This window comes from Lathyrus oleraceus, chromosome 2 (assembly GCF_024323335.1).
Source record: "Lathyrus oleraceus cultivar Zhongwan6 chromosome 2, CAAS_Psat_ZW6_1.0, whole genome shotgun sequence".
Classification (NCBI taxonomy): Eukaryota; Viridiplantae; Streptophyta; class Magnoliopsida; order Fabales; family Fabaceae; genus Lathyrus; species Lathyrus oleraceus.
Genome location: NC_066580.1, coordinates 451783514 through 451810715, shown reverse-complemented (window position 1 = coordinate 451810715; position 27202 = coordinate 451783514). Strand labels below are relative to the sequence as shown.

Here is a 27202-nt window from a genome sequence, read left to right as displayed (position 1 = left end):
TCATCAAGTCCCATAAGAGGCAAGATATCACCATCAATTTTCTCTCCAACAGTATCATCTCCAAGCTCTATTAAAAGGTCTCACTACCATCATACTAACACACGAAGCAATTAAACAAGAATTCTACAATACATCTTGAACTATATACTAAAGACTTGCTATTGTAAAATTCAATAATCACACAAGAGTTGTTACTTAAAGTGTGATCATTGATCATCTGCTCTTAATTCTGTTCATACTGCTTGTCTAGAAGCACTAAACACACACTTGTAATTCTCAATAGTTGTTGTGATTCCTCAAGTGACTTGTGAAGTCAGTAGACTTGAGAGGGCTAAGAGATTGCTGAACTCTTAGACGTTTGTTATAATCTTTCAAGATTATTGGATTAAATCCTTATTGAAGGCGAAATCACCTTGGCCGGGTGGACTGGAGTAACTTTGATTTTCAAGCGAACCTGGATAAATTTCTTGTGTTGTTTGCTTTTATTTTTGTGTGTGGTGTTGCAAAAGTTTTTATTTACTGTGAAAACAATTCAAACCCCCATTTCTTGTTTTTCTCCACCTTCAATTGGTATTAGAGCTTCGACTTTATTATTGATTTTTGAATCAAACAATTAACAATATAGAGAGATCCAACGTGAGAAAACATCATGGCTAACACAAATGAAAGAGATAGCTACAACACTAAACCTCCAATTTTTGATGGAGAAAAATTTGATTAATGGAAGGACGTGATTGAAAGCTTCTTCCTAGGCTACGACGCTGATCTATGGGAAATTGTCACAAATGGTTATGAACCACCCATCTCTCCTATTAGTATCGCCATTCCAAGAAGCAGAATGAGTGATGATCAGAAGCGTGATTTTAAGAATCACCACAAAGCCATAACTATTTTGTTGAATGCAATATCCTACAATGGTACGAGAAGATCACCAACAGGGAAACGGCTAAAGAAATCTTTGATTCCTTAAAGATGACCCTCAGAGGCAATAATAAAGTCAAAGAGACTAAGGCTTTGGCCTTAATCCAAAAGTATGAAACCTTCAAAATGGAAGATGATGAAGATGTTGAGGTAATCTTTTCTAGATTCCAAAATTTAGTTGCAGGACTCAAGGTTTTGGAAAAAGGATACACCACAATAGATCATATCAAGAAGATAATCAGAAGTCTTCCAAATAAGTGGAAACCTATGGTTACTGCTTTGAAGTTATCCAAGGATCTGAACAACATAAGCCTTGAAGAACTTATCAGCTCCCTCAGGAGTCATGATATAGAGCTAGAGGAAGATGAACCTCAGAAGAAAAGCAAATCAGTAGCTCTAAAGTCTAGATCAGAAAGAAGAAAGCCATAAAGGAACAAAGCCTTTCAAGCTGAAAAAGAAGACGACGATGACTCTGAGAAGGAAGATTTTGATGATGAAGAGGAGTTATTTCTTCTATCCAGAAGAATCAAACAACTCTGGAGAAAAAGAAATAACAACTTCAGAAGACCTAGACAGAAGGGAGATCATCCATAGTCAATCTCTAGAGGCAGACCCAACAAAGAGGTAACCTGATATGAATGTAAAGAACCTGGACACTACATAAATGAATGTCCAAAGCTCAAGAAAGAAAACTCCAGAAAGGAAGGGTTCAAGAAAAACTCCTTCAAAGCAAAGAAGAAGGGACTCATGGCAACATGGGATGACTCTGAATCTGGCGCTTCAGAATCTGATTATGAAGAGGAGTACGCAAATGATGCATTCATGGCCACCATATTTGGAAGTTTATCCGAAAAAGAATCTGACTCTAAAGAGGTATTCTATGACTTTTCTCGTTCTGATATGGAAGCCTGTTTATCAAAATCTCTGAGCTTGTATCAGAAGCTTCGATTGAAATTCAAGAACTTGAAAAGGATTCATGAAGAGACAGTTGAAGAGTGTGATAAGCTTGAGAAAGAAGTTTCTGAACTTAAAGAAAGCAACTTTATCCTTGAAAAAGAAAATGAATTTTCAACCAAAAACTATCAAAACTTGAAGAAACTCTTTTCAAAAGCTCCACCTACTTATGAAACCATCATATATAAATATGAAAAAGCTTTTCAGAAATTTCTGAACAATGGGCTTGAAAGAAGCAAAATGGCTTCTATGATTTACGGTGTTAGTCACAATAAGAAAAATGGAATTGTATATGACTCTGATGAAGATGCTTTAAAACCTTATGCAGAAAACAAACTGAAAACTCTTTTTTCTTATCATTACACACATGCACAAACACATAAATTTAATAATGTTAGAAAACCCAAAGTTTTCAGAAACTCTGGGAGAACTAATCATAAAGGACCCAAAAGATTATGGGTACCAAAAGATAAAATAGTATATGTTGCAGATATCTTGTGCAACAGAGTTAAAACACCAATCACGGTACTTGGACTCTGGATGCTCGCGACACATGATGAGAAGAAAGCATATGCTCCAAAGCCTGGAACTTAAAGACGTTTGCTTCGTAGGTTTTTGAGGAAACCAGAAAGGAAGAATCAGAGGATCTGAAACAGTTGGTAATGGATCTCTTGCCTCTATTTCTGATGTCCTTTATGTTGAAGGATTAATGCATAACTTGTTACCCATAAGTCAATTAAGTGATAATGATTATGATATAATCTTTAATCAAAAAATGTGCAAAGCTGTTAATCAGAAAAATGGCACAGTCCTTTTCACTGGTAAGAGGAAGAACAACATTTATAAAATTAAGCTTTCAGATTTAAAAGATCAAAATGTAAAATGTTTAATGTATGTAAATGAAGAGAAATGGTTGTGGCATAGATGTTTGGGTCACATTAGCTTGAGGAGGATTTCTCAGCTAAATAAACTTGAGTTAGTTAGATGCCTACCTAAGCTGAAGTTCTCTTTAGATGCTCTTTGTGAAGCATGCCAGAAAGAATTTTTTTCTAAAACAACCTTCAAACATAAAATTGTCAGAAAATCAAGTATTTGCAAACCATCTCTAAAAAACAACATGAAGCAAACTAAAAAAGTTAGGGAAGATTGAAAAATTTATTGAAAGCTTCATCACATTATAAGAACAAATAGTGTTGTTGACTACAAACTAATAAAGATTGAATTGAAGAATAGAATACATACCATAGCTTCATAACCAACATGCCTTCTAAAAGCCATGAGGAAATAACAGAATTAAATTTATAACTAATAAGAGGAGCTGAGTTAGTTGAACAAGTCATCTCTTAGGCAAATGGCCTGGGTTTGAAACTCCTTGACCCAACTTTTGGTTTTATGTCTATTATAACTCTATAATTTCAATTAAATAATATATATATATATATATATATATATATATATATATATATATATATATATATAATATATATATATATATATATATATAATATATATATATATATATATATAATCTTAATTTAAAAATAATAATTATATATTAAATGAATTTTAAATTATTTTAATTTATCAACTAATTAAACCGTTAATTTTATCAAACACTTTAATTAGCTTATCAGTTATAAATCATCTGTCATTAGCTACAAACCATTTGTTATCAATTATGAATTATCAGTTGTAAACTATAAAGTATCAGCTATCTTATCAACCAACAATTATTTTTACCGAACATAATCTAAACCACATAAATAAATGTTTTCTCTTATCTGTTATTTTCTTAGCAAATCAAATTATATATGATATATATGCTTTATAAAATAATATTTTTTTATTCTTTTTTATAAACAACTTTTATCTCTTAAATTAATTAAATAATTAATAAATATAATCTATATATCATTTAAATATATTATTTATTTAATCAACTTAAAAAGTAAAATTACTTTTGACCGCAATGATGGAAAAGAAAAGTTAAGATTTAAAATAAAATTTAAAAAGGTATATTTAAAAGAAAAACGACTATACCAAATTCATGTTTTTCCTTTTATATATTAATTAATAATTTATATATTAATTAATAATAATATAGATAATAAAATAATAAATAAATAAAATGTATTTATACTTTTTTTTTACAGAGAGAGATGTATTTTATCTTAATTTAAATAAAATAATTATTTATTTAATATCTTTTAAATCCTTTTAATTTATCAACTAATTGAACCATTAATTTTATCTAATACTTTAATTAATTAACTTATCGGTTATAAGTTATTAATCATTAACTAAATTATAAATTATCATCTATCTTATCAACTAACAACTATTTTTTACAGAAGAGAGCCTAAACTATCCGTTATTTTTTAACAAATCAAATTATATATATGATATGTTTTCTAATATAATATTTCTTTTATTCTTTTTATAAGTAACTTTTATCTTTTAAATTAATTAAATAATTAATATATGTAATCTATATTTTAAATATATTATTTATTTAATAAACTTAAAAAGTAAAATTGTTTATAAAAGAGAAATATATAGAGTATCTCATACATTTAATTTTTTAACATATATTATTTTTGGTCACTTTTAGTATTTGTTTAATTCATAAAGAAATCTTTAATTACTTGTTTTCGTAATTGGAAACAGGTTTTGAATAACATACATACCTTCTATTTTATAAATTAAATAACATTTATAATCATTAATAAGAATTTTAATACGCGGGGGAAAATTAAAACACATGACCACATTTTGCCACCCCTACGAGTTTGTCTAACCCCCATACTTCATAAATACCCCCTTCGTCTTCGTCAAGAAACAGCTCAGTCTATAAGAGAAAATAGCTTGTAGATCACACATTTCTATTACATCCATGGTGACCACAAAAACTCATGCAGTCCTTCTAGCCAGCCCTGGTGTGGGACACCTGACTCCCACGGTCGAATTAGGTAAACGTCTTACCACTCACCACGGTTTCGATGTCACCATCTTCGTCGTCATGGCCACCACCGATTCATCAGACACAATAAAATCATCTTTACTTCAACAAACATCCAACATTAATGGCCTCAACATCATTGTTACACCTCCCGTTGATGTCTCTGACAAAATTGACCCAAGCGACTCACCCTTAAGTGCAAGAATCATTTTAACTATGATTGAATCCCTACCTTTTATTCGTTCCGAAATCTTATCCATGAAGTTTCCACCATCGGTTCTTATCGTGGATATCTTCGGTACTACGGCTTTACCCATGGCGCGTGATCTAGACATGTCTACCTACGTTTTTATTACCAGCAACGCTTGGTTTTCTGCTGTTTTCATGTATCTTCCTTTAATCACCAATGAAGCGTTTTCAATACATGTTAATAATCACGAACCGCTTTTGATTCCGGGTTGTGAACCGGTTCGGTTTGAGGATACACTGTTTGATTCCCCGTGGGGACCTACTCACGACGGTTTCGTTAATAATGCAAAGAATATATTATCCGTTGATGGGATTTTGATGAACACGTGGCAAGATCTGGAGCCGGTAGCAACTAAGGCTGTTACTGATAAAGAGATTTTAGGACGATTTGCGAAAGGACCGGTTTATCCGGTTGGACCGCTTGTAAGAACAGTTGAACCGGAAGAGAAGAGGGAGAGTGAGAATGAGAATTTAATTTTAGATTGGCTTGACCGACAACCGGCTGAGTCGGTGATTTTTCTCTCGTTCGGGAGTGGTGGGACTCTGTCAGAAGTTCAGACGAGGGAATTGGCTTACGGGTTAGAGTTGAGTCAGCAGAGGTTTGTTTGGGTAGTGCGGCGGCCGTCTGAAGATGATGCATGTGCGGCGTTTTTCGACGAAACGAAGGGTGGTGGTGGATCGACGGTGTTGGATTATTTGCCTGAGGGGTTTTTGAGTAGGACAAAGGAAGTCGGGATATGTATCCCAGGGTGGGCCCCACAGAGTGAGATTTTGAAACATCCTGCGACGGGTGGTTTCGTGACGCACTGCGGTTGGAATTCTGTGTTGGAGAGTATCCTTAGCGGTGTTCCAATGGTTACGTGGCCGCTTTATGCAGAGCAAAAGATGAATGCTACATTGTTGTCTGAGGAGCTTGGGGTTGCAGTGCGGGCAACGGTGGCGGAGGGAGGGGTTGTTTTTAGGGAACAGATAGCGAAGCAGATTAGAAGAGTGATGGTGGATGAAGAAGGTATAGCCATGAGGATTAAAGTTAAGGAGTATAAGGTAAGTGGAGAGAAAGCTTTGTCATTGTTTGGTTCTTCTCATGAGTCGCTTAGTAAAATGGCAAAAGAATGTCAAGTTCGTAATGCTTAATGTTATAATTAAGGCGGGTGTTTTTAAGCTTATTTGCTCTTGGATCTTTCATCAACTTAATATAACTTCTTTTAAATAAAGAGAATGTATTGAATAAAATATAAAAAATAAAAATGCTTAGAAGACGTGAATTTAATATAACATAACTTTTAATATATTACCGACAATAAGAAAGATTTGCATTTATTATATTTATTGATAATTGATATAGTTGCATAAATATATAATTTAAAAGAGAATTAATTAATATTATGTATAAAAAAGTTTAAATGAAATTTCATTAAAAAAATTTATTTTTGCTAGGAAATTTTGTATTTAGACATAAATACTTATTCTTAGCAAATATATATAAACGTTATTATTTAAATATTTTGTTATAATATATTGATACTCTCTCCATCCTATAATCAATTAATTATTTATATTAAAAAAATTATACTATTTAATTAATACTATTTTCTTCGATAGAATTGTTTTATTTAATTAATATTATTTTCATCAACATAATTACTCAATGTAGAAATGAGGGAATAATAGTTTGTAGTGAAAAAAGATAATGTATACAATATGGCTCAAAATTTTATTCTAAAACAAATAACTCATTTTCATATAAATACGATGAATAAGTCTTTATTAAACAATAAAATTAAGTTCGTATTTGCTTTAATCTTAACACAACAATATTATCATTCTAAAGATGTGAAATTGAGAGGTTTTATAAGTTTGATTAACTCATTGAAAAAATAGAAAGGTTATGTTATGAAGCAAGAATTCGATAAGGAATATTATGAGGAGGAAGAAGTTCATAAGATAAGGGTTCCTCAAATTAGAGCCAAAAGAAATACAACCAAACCCAAATACTTCAATGATTTACTTATAACCAAATGCATGGAGCACAATAGGGAATGTACCTTTTGTCTGTTGCTAATGGTTTACTACTTAATTACCCTTTTTGCACAATGAAGAAGGCAAAAAAAAGTTAATGGAAATAGTTTTGCCATATTGTTTTAAGGTGAATTTTTATCTACCCACCTCAAAAAGTTGGATAGAGTTACATAAATTGCATTGAAAATCTTTAAAATTTAAACTATTAAATAAATTTTTAAATATAATAAAATGATATGGTATTAGTTTATTGGTTAAAGGTATACTATCCAACTTTTTATGGAGAAGTTATCCCCTTGTTTTAATTTTGTTGTTCGCTAGTGCTTACCATTCTTGGTAGAAAATTCATAATAAATTGGTGCTCTCAATGATCATGAGTTCTCCTCCCTCGTTCGAAGACCTCACAACCACCATTTTCCAATTCCTCGATAGCTAATAAGCATTTCACGCAAATGTTTGTGCTAACATCAGCACCCTCACTGCCAATTTTTACGACCTCTGGGCTCCCATTCCACCGCCGGGATTTACTTCTCCAGGTCCCCCATAGGGACCGGAATTCACTATGTTTCCAGCTACCTCATTGAAGCTGGACATCCCTAGATTCAAAGACACTGGTTTTTTAGGTTGGATCTTCAAGATCAACCAATTTTTTTACTATCATCTCACACCAGATGAGCAAAGGCAGAGTTGTCTCAAATTTTTTAGAAGCCTTGTGTAAGAAGCTGAAGTTAGCATTAGTTAAGTAGTGAAATTTTTTATGGGGCCCTATTTAACTGTGGAATATGTGTATGGATTCCTTTTTTGCCATAGTTTTATCATGAAAAAGTGTGAGGCATTGTGTAGTAGGTCACCTTGCACACCCTCAAAGACGGTCATGAGCAGAGGTTGCACGTCGCTTCATTCTACGTGGAGGGTAACACTTTCTCACTTGGAACACTTTCCTCCATGCTTTGGAGTCCTGATTTGCTCCTTCCCTGTATGAAGACCCCAAAGGTGATGTGTTTAAGCTCTACCAAGCATTGTCGGTTAAAGACCACCAAACATAGTTGGAAGCTTTGGCCAACCGAATCTTTGGCCTTCCGCCACCATTCTACTTGAGGTATTTCATCTTCGATCTCAAACCAACTATTTGTCATAAAGTGCAAGTGTTCCAATCAATCTCATTAACTCAGGTGATTCACTTAGCTAAGTTACAGAGGAAAAAGTTCTTTGACTGCGCCCCTTTTCCTGCAAAACCATCCACTAATTCCAGATCGGGGAAGTTCTAAATCCTATTACATTCATTTTATTTCAAAGACAGTTGGAATTCTCATATTTGATTATTTTTTCTTCCTTGTGCCTCCAAATAAGCCTTCTAGTGATCATCCAACTCCTTCTTCTTGAGAATTGTCAGATTTATTTCTATGGTCTTGCCCTTTTCAAAGACTCTAATAGACGAGTCTTCATCTTCTACAACTGTAGATCTTTGAGCCTTTTCAATTTCCTTAGATTTTTGTTTTTCCTTCCTTGCTCGCTTCTTCATCAGGTTGTGTATCTCCTTTGTAAAGTCTCTTTTTTTAGCCTTGAATTGCTTTGTTTTGTCCATTCTTTTACTGCAAAGAAAAAATCTAGAGAAATATGATCAAGTTGCTAAATCAATATCTAATTTTATAGAGATATTTTTGCGCCAAACTGTTTCAGTCTTGAAGACTATGTTTCTTTAATCTTGCCTCCTATGCTATGTTTTCAGAAACTAGCTTTCACCATCTTGGAATTTGTGAAATAAATGATTATTTACCAATAGAAGGGGGAGAAAATCATGGGAGTATTTAAAGAGGATAAAAGCATTTCCGAGTGTTTTTATATATACCTAAACCCATGTCAGAACTCATTTTATGTTTAAATCTGAAGTTTATTTTCTTATGATATCAAGATAAGTTTATTTAACTTGGATATAACTTAGGGGGAGCTTACAAAACTTAACCTTTGAGCTATTAAACTTAGAGGGAGATTGCAAACCTCAGACTCTAATGTTTTCAAGTTAGTTAAACAGACCAACCATTATTCTTAAATATCTTTATTTGTCATCATCTAAAAGGGGAAGATTGCTGGAACAAAATTATTGATATTCATTGGGTTTTGATGATAACAAAGTACTTAAAGAAAAATTGGGTATACTAACACATGTTCAAGTGCGCAGGATCATAAGCTTAAAATTCAACTCATAATTGACCCTGATGAAAGCATGTGTAGAAAAGATAAAAGACTCAGATTCTAAAGGATCAGAATTCGATGAGTCTGAATGTGGTGTTTCAGCTTTTGAAGGTTCATAATTTAAATGTGGCATCTCTGCTTCTGGTGATAGCTCAGACTCTAGAGACATCAGCTAAAGGTGCTTAGCTTCTGATCCATACTTTGCCTCTATAGCAGACACTTCTTGTCAACGGCAGACTTATGGAAAAAGTCAACTAGAGTCTCTTAGTGCAAGGCTCAAGGAAAGTTGATGGGACATCTTAAGTCTGCCCCAATGTATGATATATATCTAGTATGAAAAAGAAGCAACAGACAATGTTATTACACGATGGTTGAAGATATTAACAAGATTCATCTTCCAACGTCTCTCTCTTGGAACTGTTTCTTTTCAAAGATCACTTGTGAAAGGTACTTTCCAATTACTCTTTTTATGCCTCTATAAAAGGGAGCTGAAGATTTGAAGGAAGGTTAACAACTCACGAATAGTCTAACAAGAATAACTTTGAGCTAAGGTATTTATCTGTTTATTGCACAAGCTCTTAAGATTTATTATACTTGTATATCCTAGAAATCTTAAGTGTTAAGAATTATTGTGGTTGTCGTATCACTTCTATACTTCTGATTGTACATCAAAGTATAGTTGTAATCTATTATACTAAACTGCTTGTTTAAAGTAGAGGAAGTCTCTTGCTAGTTTGCTTGAGCAGTGGAAGTCTCTTGAGAGTTTTCTTGAGCAGTGGAAGTCTCTTGCTAGTTTGCTTGAGCAGTGGAAGCCTCTTGCATATGTCCTTGAGCATAAGTCTCTTGCTGGATTTCTTGATCGGAAGTCTATTTATAGTGTGATTGAGCAGTTGAAGTCTCTTGCTAGTTTGCTTGAGCAAAGTGTAATCATTTTAATTATAGTGAAAATTTCTTGTTGGACAATGGGACTGGACTACTCTAAAATTAGGAGAGGAACCAGGATAAACTATGTGTGTTGCTCTACTACTTGCTTCTGAATGTTATTCTTCTGTTGCTATTAACACTGAGATCAGATTCTAAACTTGTTCAAACTCTTAAGTTAGTTTTTCAGAAGTGAAAAAGAATTATCATACACAATTCAACCCCTACTCTTGTGTATTTTTCTCACCTTCAGGTGGCATCAGAGCATGGTTTATGCTAAATACTTTACAGTGGTACAATAAAAGATCCTTAGAAAAATACATGTTCCTTCATGTCGGGTGCATTTGGAATAACTGGTACTGGTGGTATACCTTATGACTATAATACTACTGAGAAAAGTGATTACTCATCTAAACCACCTACATTCAGTGGTGACTCCACTCAGTTTGAATGGTGGAAAAGTAAAATGAATACTTATATTATTGGTCTTGATGATGAGTTGTGGGATATCCTTAAAGACGAAATTAAAATTGAAGTTAATGGTGTTGGAATGGTAAAGGATAGGAAAACTCTTACACCAGCTCAAAAGAAAATTTACAGAAAACATCATGGAGTTAGACGCATTCTGATAGAAGCTCTACCTCATTCTGAGTACATCAAGATCATTGATAAGTCAACTACTAAAACCATCTTTGAGTCTTTGTGTTCTACTTATGAAGGGAACTAACAAGTCAAAGAGGCTAAGGCCAACCTTCTTGTATAACATTATGAGTTGTTCAGAATGAAGGATGATGAAAATATTGAAACCATGTTTTCTAGGTTTCAAGTCCTTGTATCAGGCCTTCAAGTTCTGAGCAAAAGTTACACTACATCTGACCAAGTAAAGAAGATTTTAAGAAGTTTCCCTGCTAGATATATACATGAGGTCACAACTATTCAGGAGGCTAAAGATCTGAATACGCTGAGCCTTGAAAGTATGATAAGCAACTTTCAGAGCCATGAGATGGAACTAAATGGAGATGAGCCTGTGATGAAATCTAAAACAATGGCTTTGAAGTCAGATGCTGAAAAATCTAGTGGTAAAGCCATCATATTCTCAAAAGTATGGAAAACAGAAGAAGCTTCTGATGAAGAATTTTTTTATGGTGACTCTGATGATGAGAGAATGGACTTTTTTCATTAGGAGATTTCAACAACTAACAAAAAGGAACAAGAGAATCTCTAGTAAAAGCAGTGGCTCCAGAGGATCTAGTTACAAAGACAAAGCTGATGATAAGAAGAATTGCTTCAACTGCAAGAAGCCTGGTCATTTCAAATCCGATTTCCCAGATACACAGAAAGACATACCAAAGAAAGGAAGCTTCCAGAAGGACAACTTCAGAAGTAAATTCAAGAATAGTCTCATGGAAACATGGGATGAACTTGATAATGAAGACAATTCATATAAAGATGAAGGAGAAGGAAATATGGAACTGATGGCTTTAACATCCTCTGACATAGAATATGAATCAACTTATGATTCAGAGTCAAAACAAGAAGATGAGGTATTTTCTAATCTATCTTGTTCTGACCTAATCACTTTTATTCAAGACCTCGTAAGTCGTTGCCAAGACAAGGCAAGACACGTGAAAACATTGAAAAAGTAAAATGATCTTCTGAAAGAAGAATTAAAATCTTCACAAAATAAAATTGAATCTTTAGAAAAAATCATATTTCTTAATTAGATAAAGTGTCTGATAAATCTTTGAGTGAGCATGAAATGGCTCTTCAAAATTCTATCATAATTGGTCTTGAGAGAGCAAAGCTTGCTTCCATAATATATGGAGTATGTAAGAGCAAAGAAGAAGGCATGGGTTACAGTGAAATATGTTCTAATCAAAAACCTCAACTCTTGAAAAAGACCTTCAGACCATTCTTCTTCAAGCAATGCTCAAACAGAGCTGGAAACTTTTTTGTGCCTACTTCTAATAAAGGCAAAATTCTGAACCAATCAAAACCTAAGATAACAGAATCAAAGGTCCTGAAAAAATTAGTACCTGAGACTTCAAATTCAAGCATCCTAATGAAATCAGAACCTAAATTCAGAAGTCAAAGATTATAAAGATATCAGAACCCGAGACTTATAAATCAAAGGTTCTGAAGAGTTCAGAAGCCAAGGTCAAAACTTATCCACGATAAAAATATTATAAGCAAAAAGTCTAGAATGAGTCTAGACCCTTTTATCAAGAAAAGGCTCAGAATAAAAGGAAGCATTTCAGAACTAACAATAGAGGACCCATAAGATTGTGGGTACCTAGGTCTGAAGTTGTGTTTGCTGAAGATATGCCTAAAGGGAGAAACAAGACAACAAGCATGGTACTTGGACAGTGGCTTCTCATGTCATATGATGGGACAAAATCATATATTCAAAATCCTGACTCTAAAAGAGGAAGGAAGTGTGGGGTTTGGAGGAGGACAAAAAGCGAAGATCATTTGTATGGGTACTATTGGTAATTCCTTAATCTATATTAATAATGTTTGGTTAGTAAGTGGACTCAAACCTAACCTACTGAGCATTAGTCAATTTTGTGACAGTGGTTATGAAGTCTTGTTTAATAAGAACTTCTGTTCAGTTATCAATGAGTCTGACAAATCCATTTTATTCAAAGGTAAAAGGAAGGGAGATGTTTATGAAATTAATCTTTCTGAATTTACTGATCAGAAGGTAGTTTGCCTTATGTCAGTGAGTGATGAGAAATGGGTCTAGCATAGAAGGTTAGGTCATGCTAACTGGATATTGATCTCTAAACTAAGTAAGTTACAACTTGTTAAAGGGCTTCCAGATCTAAACTATCACTTAGATGCTCTCTGTGAGCATGCCAAGTAGGAAAGATTAACAAAACCTCTTTTAAATCTAAAAATGTTGTCTTTACCTCTAGAACCTTAGAATTAGTTCACATTGATTTATTTGATCATATTGGGTCTGCTTTAATCAATGGGAATAAATATGGGTTAGTCATTGTTGATAACTATAGCAGATGGACTTGGGTTAAACTACTAAGATCTAAAGATGAACCATATGAGGTATTCAACATCTTTTGCACACAAGTTCAATCTGAAAAGGAATCAAAGATTTTAAAAGTAAAAAATGATCATGGTGGTGAGTTTGAAAATGAGCCATTTGAGAACTTCTGTCAAAAATATGGAATTATCCATGAGTTCTCTTCTCTTAGAACTCCTCAATAAAATGGGGTTGTAGAAAGAAAGAACAAGTATTTTCAAGAAATGGCTAGAACAATGATCCATGAAAACCAGCTTTCCAAATACTTGTGGGCAGAAGTTGTTAATATATCTTGTTATGTTCGGAACATAATCTATATGAGACTAATTTTGAACAAAACATCATATGAATTATTTAAAGGGAGAAATCCAGGAATATCTTATTTTCATCAATTTGGTTGTACATGTTACAGTCAGAACAATAAAGTCTACCTAATGAAATTTGATGCTAAAGCTCAAAAGGGTATCTTTTTGGTATACTCTGAAAGCTTTAAAGCATACAAGGTGTATAACTCTGAAACTAGAATTATTGAAGAGTTTATACATGTCAAATTTTATGACAAAGAGCCCGACTATCATATGTCAGAGCTTGTTGAAAGTTTTGCATATATTTCGGCTTTTGAAGATCATCCAGAGGTTGACCCTTCAGAAATTAGGAGCTTAGAAGATGAAGACTCAGATGCTGGTATACTAGAAGTTGACCCAATTTCGGAAGCTCACCCATAAGCTGAAAATTATTAAGAATCCCAAGATGGTTCATAATTTACAACTCTACCCAAGAAATCTTTTAAGTATAAATCCTTTCATCCCGAAGAGCTAATCATTGGGAATAAATATGATCCTCTAAGAACTAGATCAACATTTAGAGATGATAACTCTATGTTAGGATTTATTTGCTTGATAGAGCTAACTTATGTTGATGAAGCTTTATCATATGATGGATGGATTATAGCCATGCAAGAAGAGTTGAACCTGTTCCAGAGGAATGATGTTTGGGATCTGGTTCCCAGACCAAGTCAGAAAAACATTATTGGAATAAAATGGATGTTCAGAAACAAACTGAACAAGCAAGAAGAAGTGGTAAGAAATAAAGTTAGACTTGTAGCTCAAGGTTACAATCACCAAAAAGGTATATATTCCTATGAAACCTTTGCTCATGTGGCCAGGTTAAAGGCAATCAGACTTCTTACCTCATATGCTATTAATCATGATATTTTTTTTATATCAAATGTGTAGGTGTTTAATTGGCTGCATTGTATGGTAAAACACTAGCTGGATTCTAATGTCTTGACTGATGTCATGACATGGTGTGAAGCTTACTGCAGGATTAGCTAATACAAGATTTGTTGAATGTCAAATTGGAGGTGGTGATATTCATCCCTGTCAGCAGATACTGAGGAATAGAACAGTGGGTGTTCTGCTATAACTCAGCATTTAGTTTCAGACTGTTTATCAAGAGGATAACAGACCTGGCATAAGGCCTACTGTCTGGATGTCAAACTGAATGTTATGACATTCATTGACAGCATTTACTGAACAATAGGCAGATTGATTTTCTGCTACATTTCAGTATACAGCTCAGTCTGCTTATCAAGAGGATAACAGACCTGATGTAAGGCTCTATGTGTGAATGTCAAATTGGAGGTTTTGACATTTATTATTGTACGCTGATACTGAAGTATGGACAAATTGGTTCTGTACAGTACAGCAAATTGTACAGTCTGTTTTCAGGAAAAACAGACTTAGCATATGGTTAATGATTTGGAAGTCAAACTGAATGTTGTGACATTCATTCCTGACAGCATATGCTATATTGTAGGTTGTTTAGTTTTTCTGTTTCAACATTTTTCTCAGGCTAAAATCCAGGAAACCAACAACCAAGCTACAATTAAGGAACCTAACAAATAGCCTATTTGTTAGCACACTAATATGTGGAAATTAGTTAGAATCCTATGTGGCATTATTTGTGGAGGTCTTGAGATATTTTAGGAACTAAATATGGAGATATTTTAGGAACTAAATATGGAGATATTTTAGGAACTAAAAGATTGAAGACCTTGTTTGTAGCAGAAAGTTTCTGCTGATATTTGTAACAGCAAAGAAGAAGTTTGCTGCGATTTCTGAAGGCCCAAATCCAGTTGGGTGATTAGGTTATAAATAGCATATTGTAACCTAGTTTTTGTAAGCCTCTTAGAATGAAAATTTAGGGGTGTGTGTGAGGTAAACCTCCCAATCTGTGGGAAGGTTACCATGTGTTTCTCAGTGTTCAAAGCTGAGAGTTTTTGTAACTCAAAGCCTGTAGGCAAGAGTGATTATGTGCTTGAACAAAGCTGTGAAGCAAGTTCAAGATGTTTTGCATTACATTGTAATTGTTGTGATAGGAATGGAAACTGGAGGTTTCTATCTAGGAGTTCCTAGGTATAGATTGCATTGGGTAGGGATTAAGTGAAGAGTTGTAAACGGGGGAGTTTAACTCTGAATTAATACTGCTGATAGTGGATCTTCTTCCTGGCTTGGTATGCCCCCAGACGTATGTGATGTTGCACCGAACTGGGTTACAATTACTTGTGTTTTTACCTTCTGCATGTTATAATTTTGTCTGTTATAAAATAAGGTAAACCTGTAATGCTGTAACAGGTGATGTTCAAGTCAATGTTGAGACATCATGCTGATAACTGTGCAGGCTCAACAGAAGTAAGTGCTATGGTTGATCTCTGCTGTGTCTTTGTACCAGATGGACAGAACTGGGTGTTCTTCCATATTATGGTGATATAGTAGCAGATGTCGTGACATCTGTGAATGTGTGCATATCAGTACTGGGTTTGAATTGTATAACTAGCTTGCTGTAGTTGTAGCAATGTTGGATCAGATGTCATAACTTGGAGTAGAACATCTGAAATCTGACTACGCCAGAATTTCAAATGGTATCAGAGCAGGCATCCTGTCTGTTTCTGGATGAGATCCATGGGTGATACTTTCTGGTATCTTGCAAGGAGTTATGTTAGTACTGATGCTGGAACCTGTGAAAGGTTCTGTAATTTCCCTGAATGGTCCCTTGAAGTAGGTGGATGAACTGTTCATGACGGGAATGGTGTGTACCTGTCTCTGGAGGTTGGCAATTGGCCTTTGTGTGGGACAACTGTGCCAATATTGAATCACTTTCAAACTTGGTATGGTCTTTGAGGCTGATCTGGTGAGGTGTGTGTTCATAGGTTGAGTTGTATTATGATTTCCGCTGCATAATACCTGGAAAAACTCAAACTCTGATGTAGTTTCCACTCATGTGGATGAAAGGCTGCGGTATTCAAGATTTCATCATAATCTATTGAAGATGTCAAAGATACTCGAGTCTCCTCAAGACCACTCATCATGACGCTCTCACTTCAGGATGGTAAGAATCAACTGATCACTGATTCTCTTACTCTTTTGGGTAATGTATATGAAGACCTTGAAGAATTTCAAGGAAAGTTTGTTCCAAGGAGGTGGAATTAATGTTCTATGTGATGTTAGAACATGGTGTTCAACAAGTATGCAGCTACTGGTTGAAGAGCAGATGTTTTAGGTGTCAAACAAAGGGAGACCTTGTTTGGAACCTACTTCTGACCTGGAAGAGGAGACATCTGTGTGTGCTAAGTTGACAAGGGTAGGGTCAACTGTGTGTGTGCTCAAGAAGGTCACTTTTAGAAGTCTGATCTCTAGAAGTGGAGCTGGTTGAGATGTGACATTGTGCAATTGCCTGCTATTTGCCTTATTCCTATAACTTGATCAGGGTTGGATAGTTGTTCCCTGAAGTACTATGTTGTGCTGGAAGACAAGTCCCTGGATGATAGAAGTCAATAATGGGGTAACCTGACTGCTATTCCATTTAAGAGGATTGGGACCATGAATCTTGTTACTCAAACACCTCGCTCAGAAGTGGCAGTTCCTTCAAGGAGTGAGAATATGAAGATTCAGAGGTTGGTTGAGGTAGTATGCTCTGGCAATGCATATCTACTATTGACTGGTGTAGTTTTTCACTAGTACTTATGGTCAGCTGAAGTCTGATTGGAGTGATTGGAGTATGTATAGGTATAACTCTTAGAGTTAGGTGCCACTGGTAGGGATGGTGTATGTCATGTTGAGACATGTCTGTACAATGCATGGATATTGGTGTGAAGTTTCCATGATTGTTAATTTGAGGGGGAGTTTTGGTTAACCTCCTCACATTTGGTCAGTCTAGGGTCTGGTTGGCTGTTGACCTGTGTCACATGAGTTCTGGTGGTTGTGTGACACATTTGCAAGGAAGAATTCATCTCTCTCATTCCTAAGGGTGAATTTAATCTGAGAAGATTTTCAAAACTGTTGAAGTGCTTGCAAGCAGAAGATGTTGACACTAGAAGAGTATTTTCAAAGTAGTCTTATGGTGGAAGTATCTGAAAGGAATATTGGGAAAGGATTTAAGATCAATGTCAACTTGTGCCAAGTACAAGTAGTTAATTGATTATCCTTGGAACTCAAGATAACTGATGTTCTTAAAGATGTTGGAACATCTCTTCTTCAAGACCCTGTGCAGAATCACAGGAAGGATAGTACATTGGTTTATGATCTATCTCTTTGGTGGCAGCAAAAGCATATGATCTCTGAAAAGGTTTCCTGGCAAGAAACATGTTCAGCCTTGGTGTGTACAAGAAGAAGAAGACATCATAGTCTTGATGGTGGTTACTTGGTTCAGTTTATCTCTGATCTAAGTAAGGAAGTGCATTGGCTAATGCACACTATGAAGTTAAGAACAAGTGGCAGCATTCTTAACATCATGGAAACAACCTTGCTTTAGGAAGTGGAATCCTTGGTATAGCTGAAGGGTTAGTTTCTAACTGGTCCTTCTGAAGACTCATGCATCAGAGTGTCTGATGTCTTTGGAGAAGAAGCAGAAATTCATCAAGGTGTGAGCTTGGATGACTTAACTGCAAACCCGCAGGATGGAGGTTGTTTACTCAAACTTGGTTCCACAATCAAGTCTATGAGAACATTGAACTCTTGTTCTGTGAAGGAAGGAAGTTCTTTCAAGTGGCAGAAGAAGGAGCTGAATTCAACAGCTAGATGTCCAAACACAATGTTGTGACATTTGGTTCAACATCAGATTCTTAGTTGGTGAAGTGGCACATCAACTTGAGATAGAAGGGTCTACAGGGTTGTAGATTGGATACTTCAAAAAGGTCGTCCTTGTTGCAGTTCTTTGGAGTTGCTGGATAGAAAGGATGTTACATGTTCATGTCTTAGAAAATCTAAGTTTTGTTCAACATGTAGCTTGAAGTTCAAGTCTCACTTGGAAGGTCAGAATATCTTTGGGAGAGGTCTGATAGACGTGGAGAGGTCAAAGAATGGCATTTGACTTTTTCATATGAGGATTCATGAAGGAGGTAATCAACCAGTGGCATTTGGTCTATCTCAGAAGTGAGTTCGAAGAATCAAGATAATCAACAGATGGCAGCTGATTATTCTTGAGGAAAGTCCGAGACAAATTACTTTTGAGCAGAAAAGTAGTAAGTGGAAGACAAAAGGAGGTGTTTTCTATTCATCTCTTGGAGCTTGTGGTAGAAGTTCTGAGCTATCTATGGAAGATTGTCTCTTGTAATGGGATGACAATGTATATGTCCCAATTTATGTCTGGGTTCTTTTGGATCAAGCTGGTGACTCAGTGATATCTGAAGACTATCAGATGGTGTTCTTTGTGAAGGATGTCCTAACTAATGTTAGAACACTTAGTGAAGTGGTTTTCTGTTCTGGTTAGAAGAGAGATTGGCACAGAGTGTGGATGTGTTCAGCCAAGAGGGTTGAACAGAGGGTGTTCTCTTGAAGACATGAAGATGCGTCTTATGTTTTCCATTCATCAAGTGGTCTGGGTTCTCTTTGAATCAGGAAGTATGTGAAGGTCCAACTTTGGGGTGTTGGATATGTTCATGTGTGACCTCCAAGTTTCAAGAGGAGAGTTGGTTGTTCATGACAGGGGGAGTTCTGTCTTTGCGCTGCAAGTAATCATCAAGCTTGTGGTCTATGTGTTCTCAGATAACAAGGTATGGCACCTTATTAGTTAGTGGGATGATGTGGTGTGTGTCAAGGCTGAGTGAGCAGAAAAATGTCTGACCGGATGTCATGACATTGCCTTGGACAATATTGTTATTTCCTTCCAAAACTTACAGTCATAAGGAAATATGGATGTTGTGTGTCTCATTATGATATATTAGAATGAGCCTGTGTGTTACAGTTGTGTGGTACAGGGGGAGTAACCATCTACTGTTGTTTTGGTTGTAGTGGTGCTAGATGTCAAGCTACCACTGGAGATAAGAAAGTGGTTTTAGGAAAGAGTGTGTGACTACTTGATCCAAGCTGTGAAGCAAGATCAAGTGGGTGCTAACTTGGTTGAAACTGTGAGGCAAAACCAAGTCTGTAACTCTGTTATTTGTATGTAATTCTGTTTTTTTCTGTGGTCTGAAATTTAAAGTGTTGCTTTGGCAACATTTTTGACAAAAAGGGGGAGTAACAGGTGATACCCCAGGACAACAGGTTATTGTGTTAAAACAGATATTCATGACAGATTCAAAATCCCCTCCCCTGCAGCTGATGTGTGATGAAGTTTTTATTTAACTTCTGTATGTGTGCTGTTATGTGAAGTTTTTACTTAACTTCCATATGTGTGAGTGTGCTGCCACTCTGAGTGTATTAGCTAGGTCTATTTCCTGCTAGATGTGTGATTTCCGCTGCTATGAACTCTGTTATGGGGATCAAAGTGTTTTAGCCAAAAATTTGCCAAAGGGGGAGTTTGTAGGTGTTTAATTGGCTGCATTGTATGGTAAAACACTAGCTGGATTCTAATGTCTTGACTGATGTCATGACATGGTGTGAAGCTTACTGCAGGATTAGCTAATACAGGATTTGTTGAATGTCAAATTGGAGGTGGTGATATTCATCCCTGTCAGCAGATACTGAGGAATAGAACAGTGGGTGTTCTGCTATAACTCAACATTTAGTTTCAGACTGTTTATCAAGAGGATAACAGACCTGGCATAAGGCCTACTGTCTGGATGTCAAACTGAATGTTATGACATTCATTGACAGCATTTACTGAACAATAGGCAGATTGATTTTCTGCTACATTTCAGTATACAGCTCAGTCTGCTTATCAAGAGGATAACAGACCTGATGTAAGGCTCTATGTGTGAATGTCAAATTGGAGGTTTTGACATTTATTATTGTACGCTGATACTGAAGTATGGACAGATTGGTTCTGTACAGTACAACAAATTGTACAGTTTGTTTTCAGGAAAAACAGACTTAGCATATGGTTAATGATTTGGAAGTCAAACTGAATGTTGTGACATTCATTCCTGACAGCATATGCTATATTGTAGGTTGTTTAGTTTTTCTGTTTCAGCATTTTTCTCAGGCTAAAATCCAGGAAACCAACAACCAAGCTACAATTAAGGAACCTAACAAATAGCCTATTTGTTAGCACACTAATATGTGGAAATTAGTTAGAATCCTATGTGGCATTATTTGTGGAGGTCTTGAGATATTTTAGGAACTAAATATGGAGATATTTTAGGAATTAAATATGGAGATATTTTAGGAACTAAAAGATTGAAGACCTTGTTTGTAGCAAAAAGTTTCTGCTGATATTTGTAACAGCAAAGAAGAAGTTTGCTGCGATTTCTGAAGGCCCAAATCCAGTTGGGTGATTAGGTTATAAATAGCATATTGTAACCTAGTTTTTGTAAGCCTCTTAGAATGAAAATTTAGGGGTGTGTGTGAGGTAAACCTCCCAATCTGTGGGAAGGTTACCATGTGTTTCTCAATGTTCAAAGCTGAGAGTTTTTGTAACTCAAAGCCTGTAGGCAAGAGTGATTATGTGCTTGAACGAAGCTGTGAAGCAAGTTCAAGATGTTTTGCATTACATTGTAATTGTTGTGATAGGAATGGAAACTGGAGGTTTCTATCTAGGAGTTCCTAGGTATAGATTGCATTGGGTAGGGATTAAGTGAAGAGTTGTAAACGGGGGAGTTTAACTCTGAATTAATACTGCTGATAGTGGATCTTCTTCCTGGCTTGGTATGCCCCTAGACGTAGGTGATGTTGCACCGAACTGGGTTAACAATTACTTGTGTTTTTACCTTCTGCATGTTATAATTTTGTTTGTTATAAAATAAGGTAAACCTGTAATGCTGTAACAGGTGATGTTCAAGTCAATGTTGAGACATCATGCTGATAACTGTGCAGGCTCAACAGAAGTAAGTGCTATGGTTGATCTCTGCTGTGTCTTTGTACCAGATGGACAGAACTGGGTGTTCTTCCATATTATGGTGATATAGTAGCAGATGTCGTGACATCTGTGAATGTGTGCATATCAGTACTGGGTTTGAATTGTATAACTAGCTTGCTGTAGTTGTAGCAATGTTGGATAAGATGTCATAACTTGGAGTAGAACATCTGAAATCTGACTACGCCAGAATTTCAAAATGGATGTCAAGAGTTCTTTCTTAAATGGAGTCATTTTTGAAGAGGTGTATGTTAAACAACCCTATGGGTTTGAGGACTCTGTCCACCTAGATTTTGTTTTTAAACTCAAGAAATCACTCTATGGACTCAAACAAGCTCCAAGAGCTTGGTATGAGAGACTGAGAAATTTATTGTTAGAAAAATATTTTCAAAAAGGTTAGGTTGACACTGCACTATTCGAAAAGACTCTGAATAAGGAAATCTTGATTGTCCAAGTTTATGTTGATGACATAATTTTTGGTTCTACTAATGCCTCTCTTTGCAAAGAATTTTCGGAGACTATGTAGCCTGAGATTTGGGATGCATATGATGGGAGAATTAAAGTTCTTCCTAGGAATTCAAATTAACCGAAGTAAAAATGAAACTCATGTTCATCAGGCCAAATACAAAAAGGAGCTTCTAAAGAAGTTTAATCTTGAAGACTGTAAGATTATGTCAACTCCTATGCATCCAACATGTTGTCTGAACAAGGAAGAAAGTAGCACCAAGGTGGACCAGAAGCTATATAGAGGTATGTGTTTTCCGTGAAATTTAGTAAACAAAAACAAGTTTCAATTTACTTAAGGGATTAAACTCGAAAAGATCCTAAGAAATATTTTATGTGAATCATGAACTTTAAATGATTTTGACATAAATGTCTAAATGTGTGGTTTGAAAATAATAACTGAAAATCAAAATGAAGTTTAAAAGTAATAACTAAAATTTAAATTGAAATTGAAATACATAAGAAATAAAGTGACTGAAAAATGCAGAAATGGTTTGAATATAAAAGGCTTCAATTTATAAAAATTGGAACGCATACGTACATTATGAAACTTTTTTCTCAATCGCACAGATACTTTGAGTTATGTAGAATTTAATACAATTGTGGACCTCTAAAACTCAAAGTTAACGCTACTTATATAGTAATCTTAAGATAACCGTCTACAACGGTCGACCACACATAACATGTCACGTCTTCAATTCCATGTTGCCTTCATCTTCGACAAGCTTCCACATGTTTTTTTAGTAACTATTTAATCTTATCCATTTATTCCTTATTCGACTGCATGGAGAATTTCCTGGAAACTCTGAATTTTACTAAGTCCCTAACTCCTTAGTCCTTGTCCGACTACGACTTCAACCATAGTGACATTCCTTGTCGACAAGTCACATTTGTCAAAATTTATGGCCATTATTCACTATTTTAACTTTACACTAAATTCATATTACATGATTTTTATCACATTAATGCTAGTTTAGTGCTAGTGTTGAAAATCTTAGATAACAATTGCCCCCTAAAATGCCATGTTTCAATTTTACATCATAATGGAGAAAGGTGACATTTTTGAACATATTTTCGACACCGCTCCAACCTCTTCGATGACGTCATCACCATCATTACCACTTTACTACGCGTTGTCATTTTCACTAAAAATATTTTCAGAATCCCATAATTACTCTTAATTTCTAGGAGATCATGCTTTTGCACATCTTATTAATTGTTCCACTCACATCAATTCCTCCATTTCTTACCAACTCTTCCACTTCTCAAGACACGAAAAATGATTCACATTGCCACGCATTTTCCAAGTGTCTGATACTGAGATGGAGATCAACTTTATATATATATATATATATATATATATATATATATATATATATATATATATATATATATATATATATATATATATATATATATATAATTATATATATATCCATAACACTCTCTTTTCATCTTCTTCACTTTTGCTTCCAACCATTTTGCATATAGAAAAAACCATTTTTCTTCACAACAAGCTCTGCAAATTTCATCAATGGCAGATAACGATTCATCCAACAAATTTGATACCGGGAAGAATCCAATGGCTTACACAATTTTGCCATCAGAAAACGATGAAGGAAGGGATTTCGTCCATGAACCGCCAATGGCTAAAGACAGGATCTCTAGTTAGCAAAAACAGGTACTTATTGCCTTCAATCTTTTTGGTAAACTGATAGCATTTTTAGGACCATATCCAACTGCTAAAACATAAACTAAAAAAGTAAAGAACTTTTTTCCATGTTATCCCGTCACTATGCCCTCTGTGTTCAAAGAACGCTCCTCGACTTGTCCTTTATGAAGACACATGCACGTGTCTTTCGATCTGTTCCTCCTACCCAAAGCAAAGAATTCCTTGCCTGGCTTAACAAAGTCGAAGCAAAAAACAAAAATAATAGGAAGATTTAGGCATCTTCGACATGATACAAATTTCTCGAACTGGCCCTAGGTATAACCCGACCATGTTACATTGCATCAATCTTATTTTTGGAAGTTTCGACTAACACCTTTCAGTTCCCTTGTGGAATGCTTACGCCAACCTTATTCTACATAGCAGCCATCACGGAATTGAATCCTTTTGGCAAAACTTCCACCCCACCATAGAAACCGACCATGAATTTGATATTGAATGCTTCAACTTCAAGAAATTCATTATCGACCACCATGACAAGCAAACTGATGATGTTTCAGACCAAGAACACATAACCTTCTTGACCCTTTAGCTTTCTTATTATGTTTTCTGTTCATTATCATTACAAATAGCTAAAAAGTTTATCCCTCTTGCAATCCAACTCCATGAGGGTCAAAAAATTTCTTTAGCTAAAGTTCTTATGGCCAACCTCTACCAATCACTTGGGAATGCTTCTTACAAGTTAAAACATCTCCCCAAAATCAAAAAATCATACCTCATCTCTGGCTCTTTATGGCTCTTGCAACTCTGGTTGAATGCCAACTTTGAACCTAAGTTGCACATAATTAAGTTGAAAGCTTTGCTTGAAGAAACTGATTGCAGAAGTATCAAAGGCACCAGACTTGCCTTAATCACCTCTTATGACAATCCTTCCCAAATAACCTTTATGAAATATATCAACCTCTTCTTTGAGTCCAAAACTTTTGTTTCGACCATGGTTGATTTTGTAGACAGATGGTTTGGTCCATCTTGGTTTTGAAACAAGTCCCCTGGTGTAACTTTTGAAGATGCTGCAATGTCAAATTCTGTATGGGCAACTTTTTTCACTCCGACGCTCCTCTCCACTAGAATTGAAACTGGAACCTCTGGTTTTGGCTTCATTGGCTATCAACCCAATATGGTAGCTAGACAACTTGGTTTTATCTAAATGCTGCCAAGTTCGCTTTACTCTTGGGAGGATGACATTTTCTGGTTGAAGAGGAAATTCACCCTGACAGAATATAGAGATTGCATGGCCTTTGCTCGTCAGAAATTTCTTGAGTTACCGACCTTCCACTTCCAGCCATCTTTCTTTGAAATAGTGGAATTCGACAAAAGGTGGACAAGCTACTTTCAAGGCCACTTTTCTGAACATAATTTCCATAAGAGGTCGTCGACTGCCTTTTCTAGCTTACAAGAGAACCCAGAAAAGAAAACATGTATACATTTAGTCATTTAAGTTCTTTTCTTTTATACCTTTGATTTCTCATATGATATTTTTGTATATGAAACTGCAACAAAGGGCGACACCAAGGTCGAAGGCCCTTCCAATGCTGGTGATGACAAGAAAAAAGAAGAACCTCAATAGAGAAAGGTGAGCTTTTTTTCCTTTCTTCATACTTAGTTAATTTTTGAAATGGTTCTAATATTTCCTTCCTTTTAGAATCGAAAATGTGATCCCGACTCCCATGCAACCACCAAAACCAAGAAGAAAAATAAATCTCAAAAGGCTACCACAACACAGGTACATATTCAATTTCCTCTTTAATGGCTCTAATGACAGTGAAACTAAACCATATTTTCAAATAGGCTACTCCAAAACCCATAGAAACACATGGTTGAAATCGAAAGCTCAAAGGGTAATGAAAAAACTCTGATTTTCTCAAGGCCCAAACCGAAGACTCCCACCAAATCAATCGTCAGTAAAAAAGGTGTTGCACCTAAAATCATCCTTCTAAAAGCAACAACAACCTCAACTGATGGTCCCTCCAATAAAGGTAAAGGAGAAGAAAACTTACCTACTGAGGAACAAATGCAGGATAAGCTAAAAGGTTCCCCGATCGAAGAAAATGATCCCAAGGTAATGCTTCACATAATATACAATTATTCTTCGATTCTTAATCCAACTAACCATTTTTTATTTATAGGAACCGTTGAAACTGGATGAAAACATGGTGGACGAACCAACAGGTATCCCTCTTTCGATTCTTTCTAAAACCTTCTCTCATATTCATTGGTTGTACTTTATTGATTCCAGACTCTCTTCTGTTCATTTAGAAAATAAAGCAACCGATGAAGGTGTATATGTCTCTACCGAACCAACCTCTGAAGCGGAGGCTAATGTTAAATAATTGTATCCTTAAAGAATTGAAGATTTAGATGAAATCTTAGCCTCCATTCATGATAACTTATCTTCCAACCAACAAACACCGAAAATCCCTTAAATAATGGAATAGGAAGAAATCATCCCGAGTGAAACTGTTCTGACAGAAAAGGAAAATCAACCTGCCACTGTTACGGAAAAAGAAACCAAACATGTTGTTCATGATTCATCATCCAACACTTCTTTGAGCCATGAAGAAATTCTTTCCCTTAAGAGAAATAACTCGACATATGCTCTAAAAAGGCTTCAAAAACTGCACAAGTTTTCAACTGGTTTCAAATCCTCTCAATCCTTATATGCTTCGTTGGCTAAAAGAGATGATGACTCGGTGAAACTCTTGATCTAGTAACTGAAGGCAAACATCTTTGAAGTTGATCTCTTCAGTGCTATAGAGGGAGAAGCCCGACTTGGTATTGACATTTGAATGTTATTGGCTAAGCTCAACCATCACAGTGTCTCTGATCCCATGGTCCAATTCTTGTATAACTTTGAAGCTTATTTGGACCAAGTCTACCGAGATATTGACCTTAAAAGAAAAAACAACGCTTACCTCCAACTGTAAGACCCCAGTTTTGTCCCTAAGATCCCTCATGGCATCATAACATTACACTTGCATTGCCTCAAGGATCATAAGCATCTTGGTTCCCTTTGCCTTTGGGTGGGACTTCTTGTGAGTGGTTTGTGATCACCAAGCATGCTTGAATTGTATATCATTGCTTTTCTTATTTTTTTTACTAACCAAAAGCACAAAAATATGTCACTAACATCTTTTGTTTGTAGCTTGAGTAATCACAAGGTCAAAGGCTTCAAGGAAATCATTGGTACAAAGATATGGCCAAGAGGAGATGAAAGCAAGCATGGTAATGGTTCCCAAAGTTCTCATCCATCAAATATGCCTCCCTAGCATCTCAATTCATCATTTTGATCAAAGCAAGTCAAAGGGTTTGAGGTTTGTGCCCCATGGAAACCCTAGTTCATCTGTGCACCACAATGCCTTGCTCTTGAAGCAACCTCAGCCCATGATCAAATGAAATCAAGGGAACACCTTTAATTCATCAT

At 35.5% G+C, this 27202-nt stretch overlaps 1 protein-coding gene across 1 annotated transcript; it reads left to right on the top strand.

Annotated features, from left to right (window-relative positions):
- The first annotated feature begins 4689 nt into the window (after positions 1–4689).
- On the top strand, positions 4690–6278 carry LOC127121525 (UDP-glycosyltransferase 72E1). The gene has a single exon (XM_051052006.1). The coding sequence runs from the start codon at positions 4769–4771 to the stop codon at positions 6215–6217; it is 1449 nt and encodes a 482-aa protein (XP_050907963.1). The 5' UTR covers positions 4690–4768; the 3' UTR covers positions 6218–6278.
- The last annotated feature ends 20924 nt before the right edge of the window (positions 6279–27202 follow it).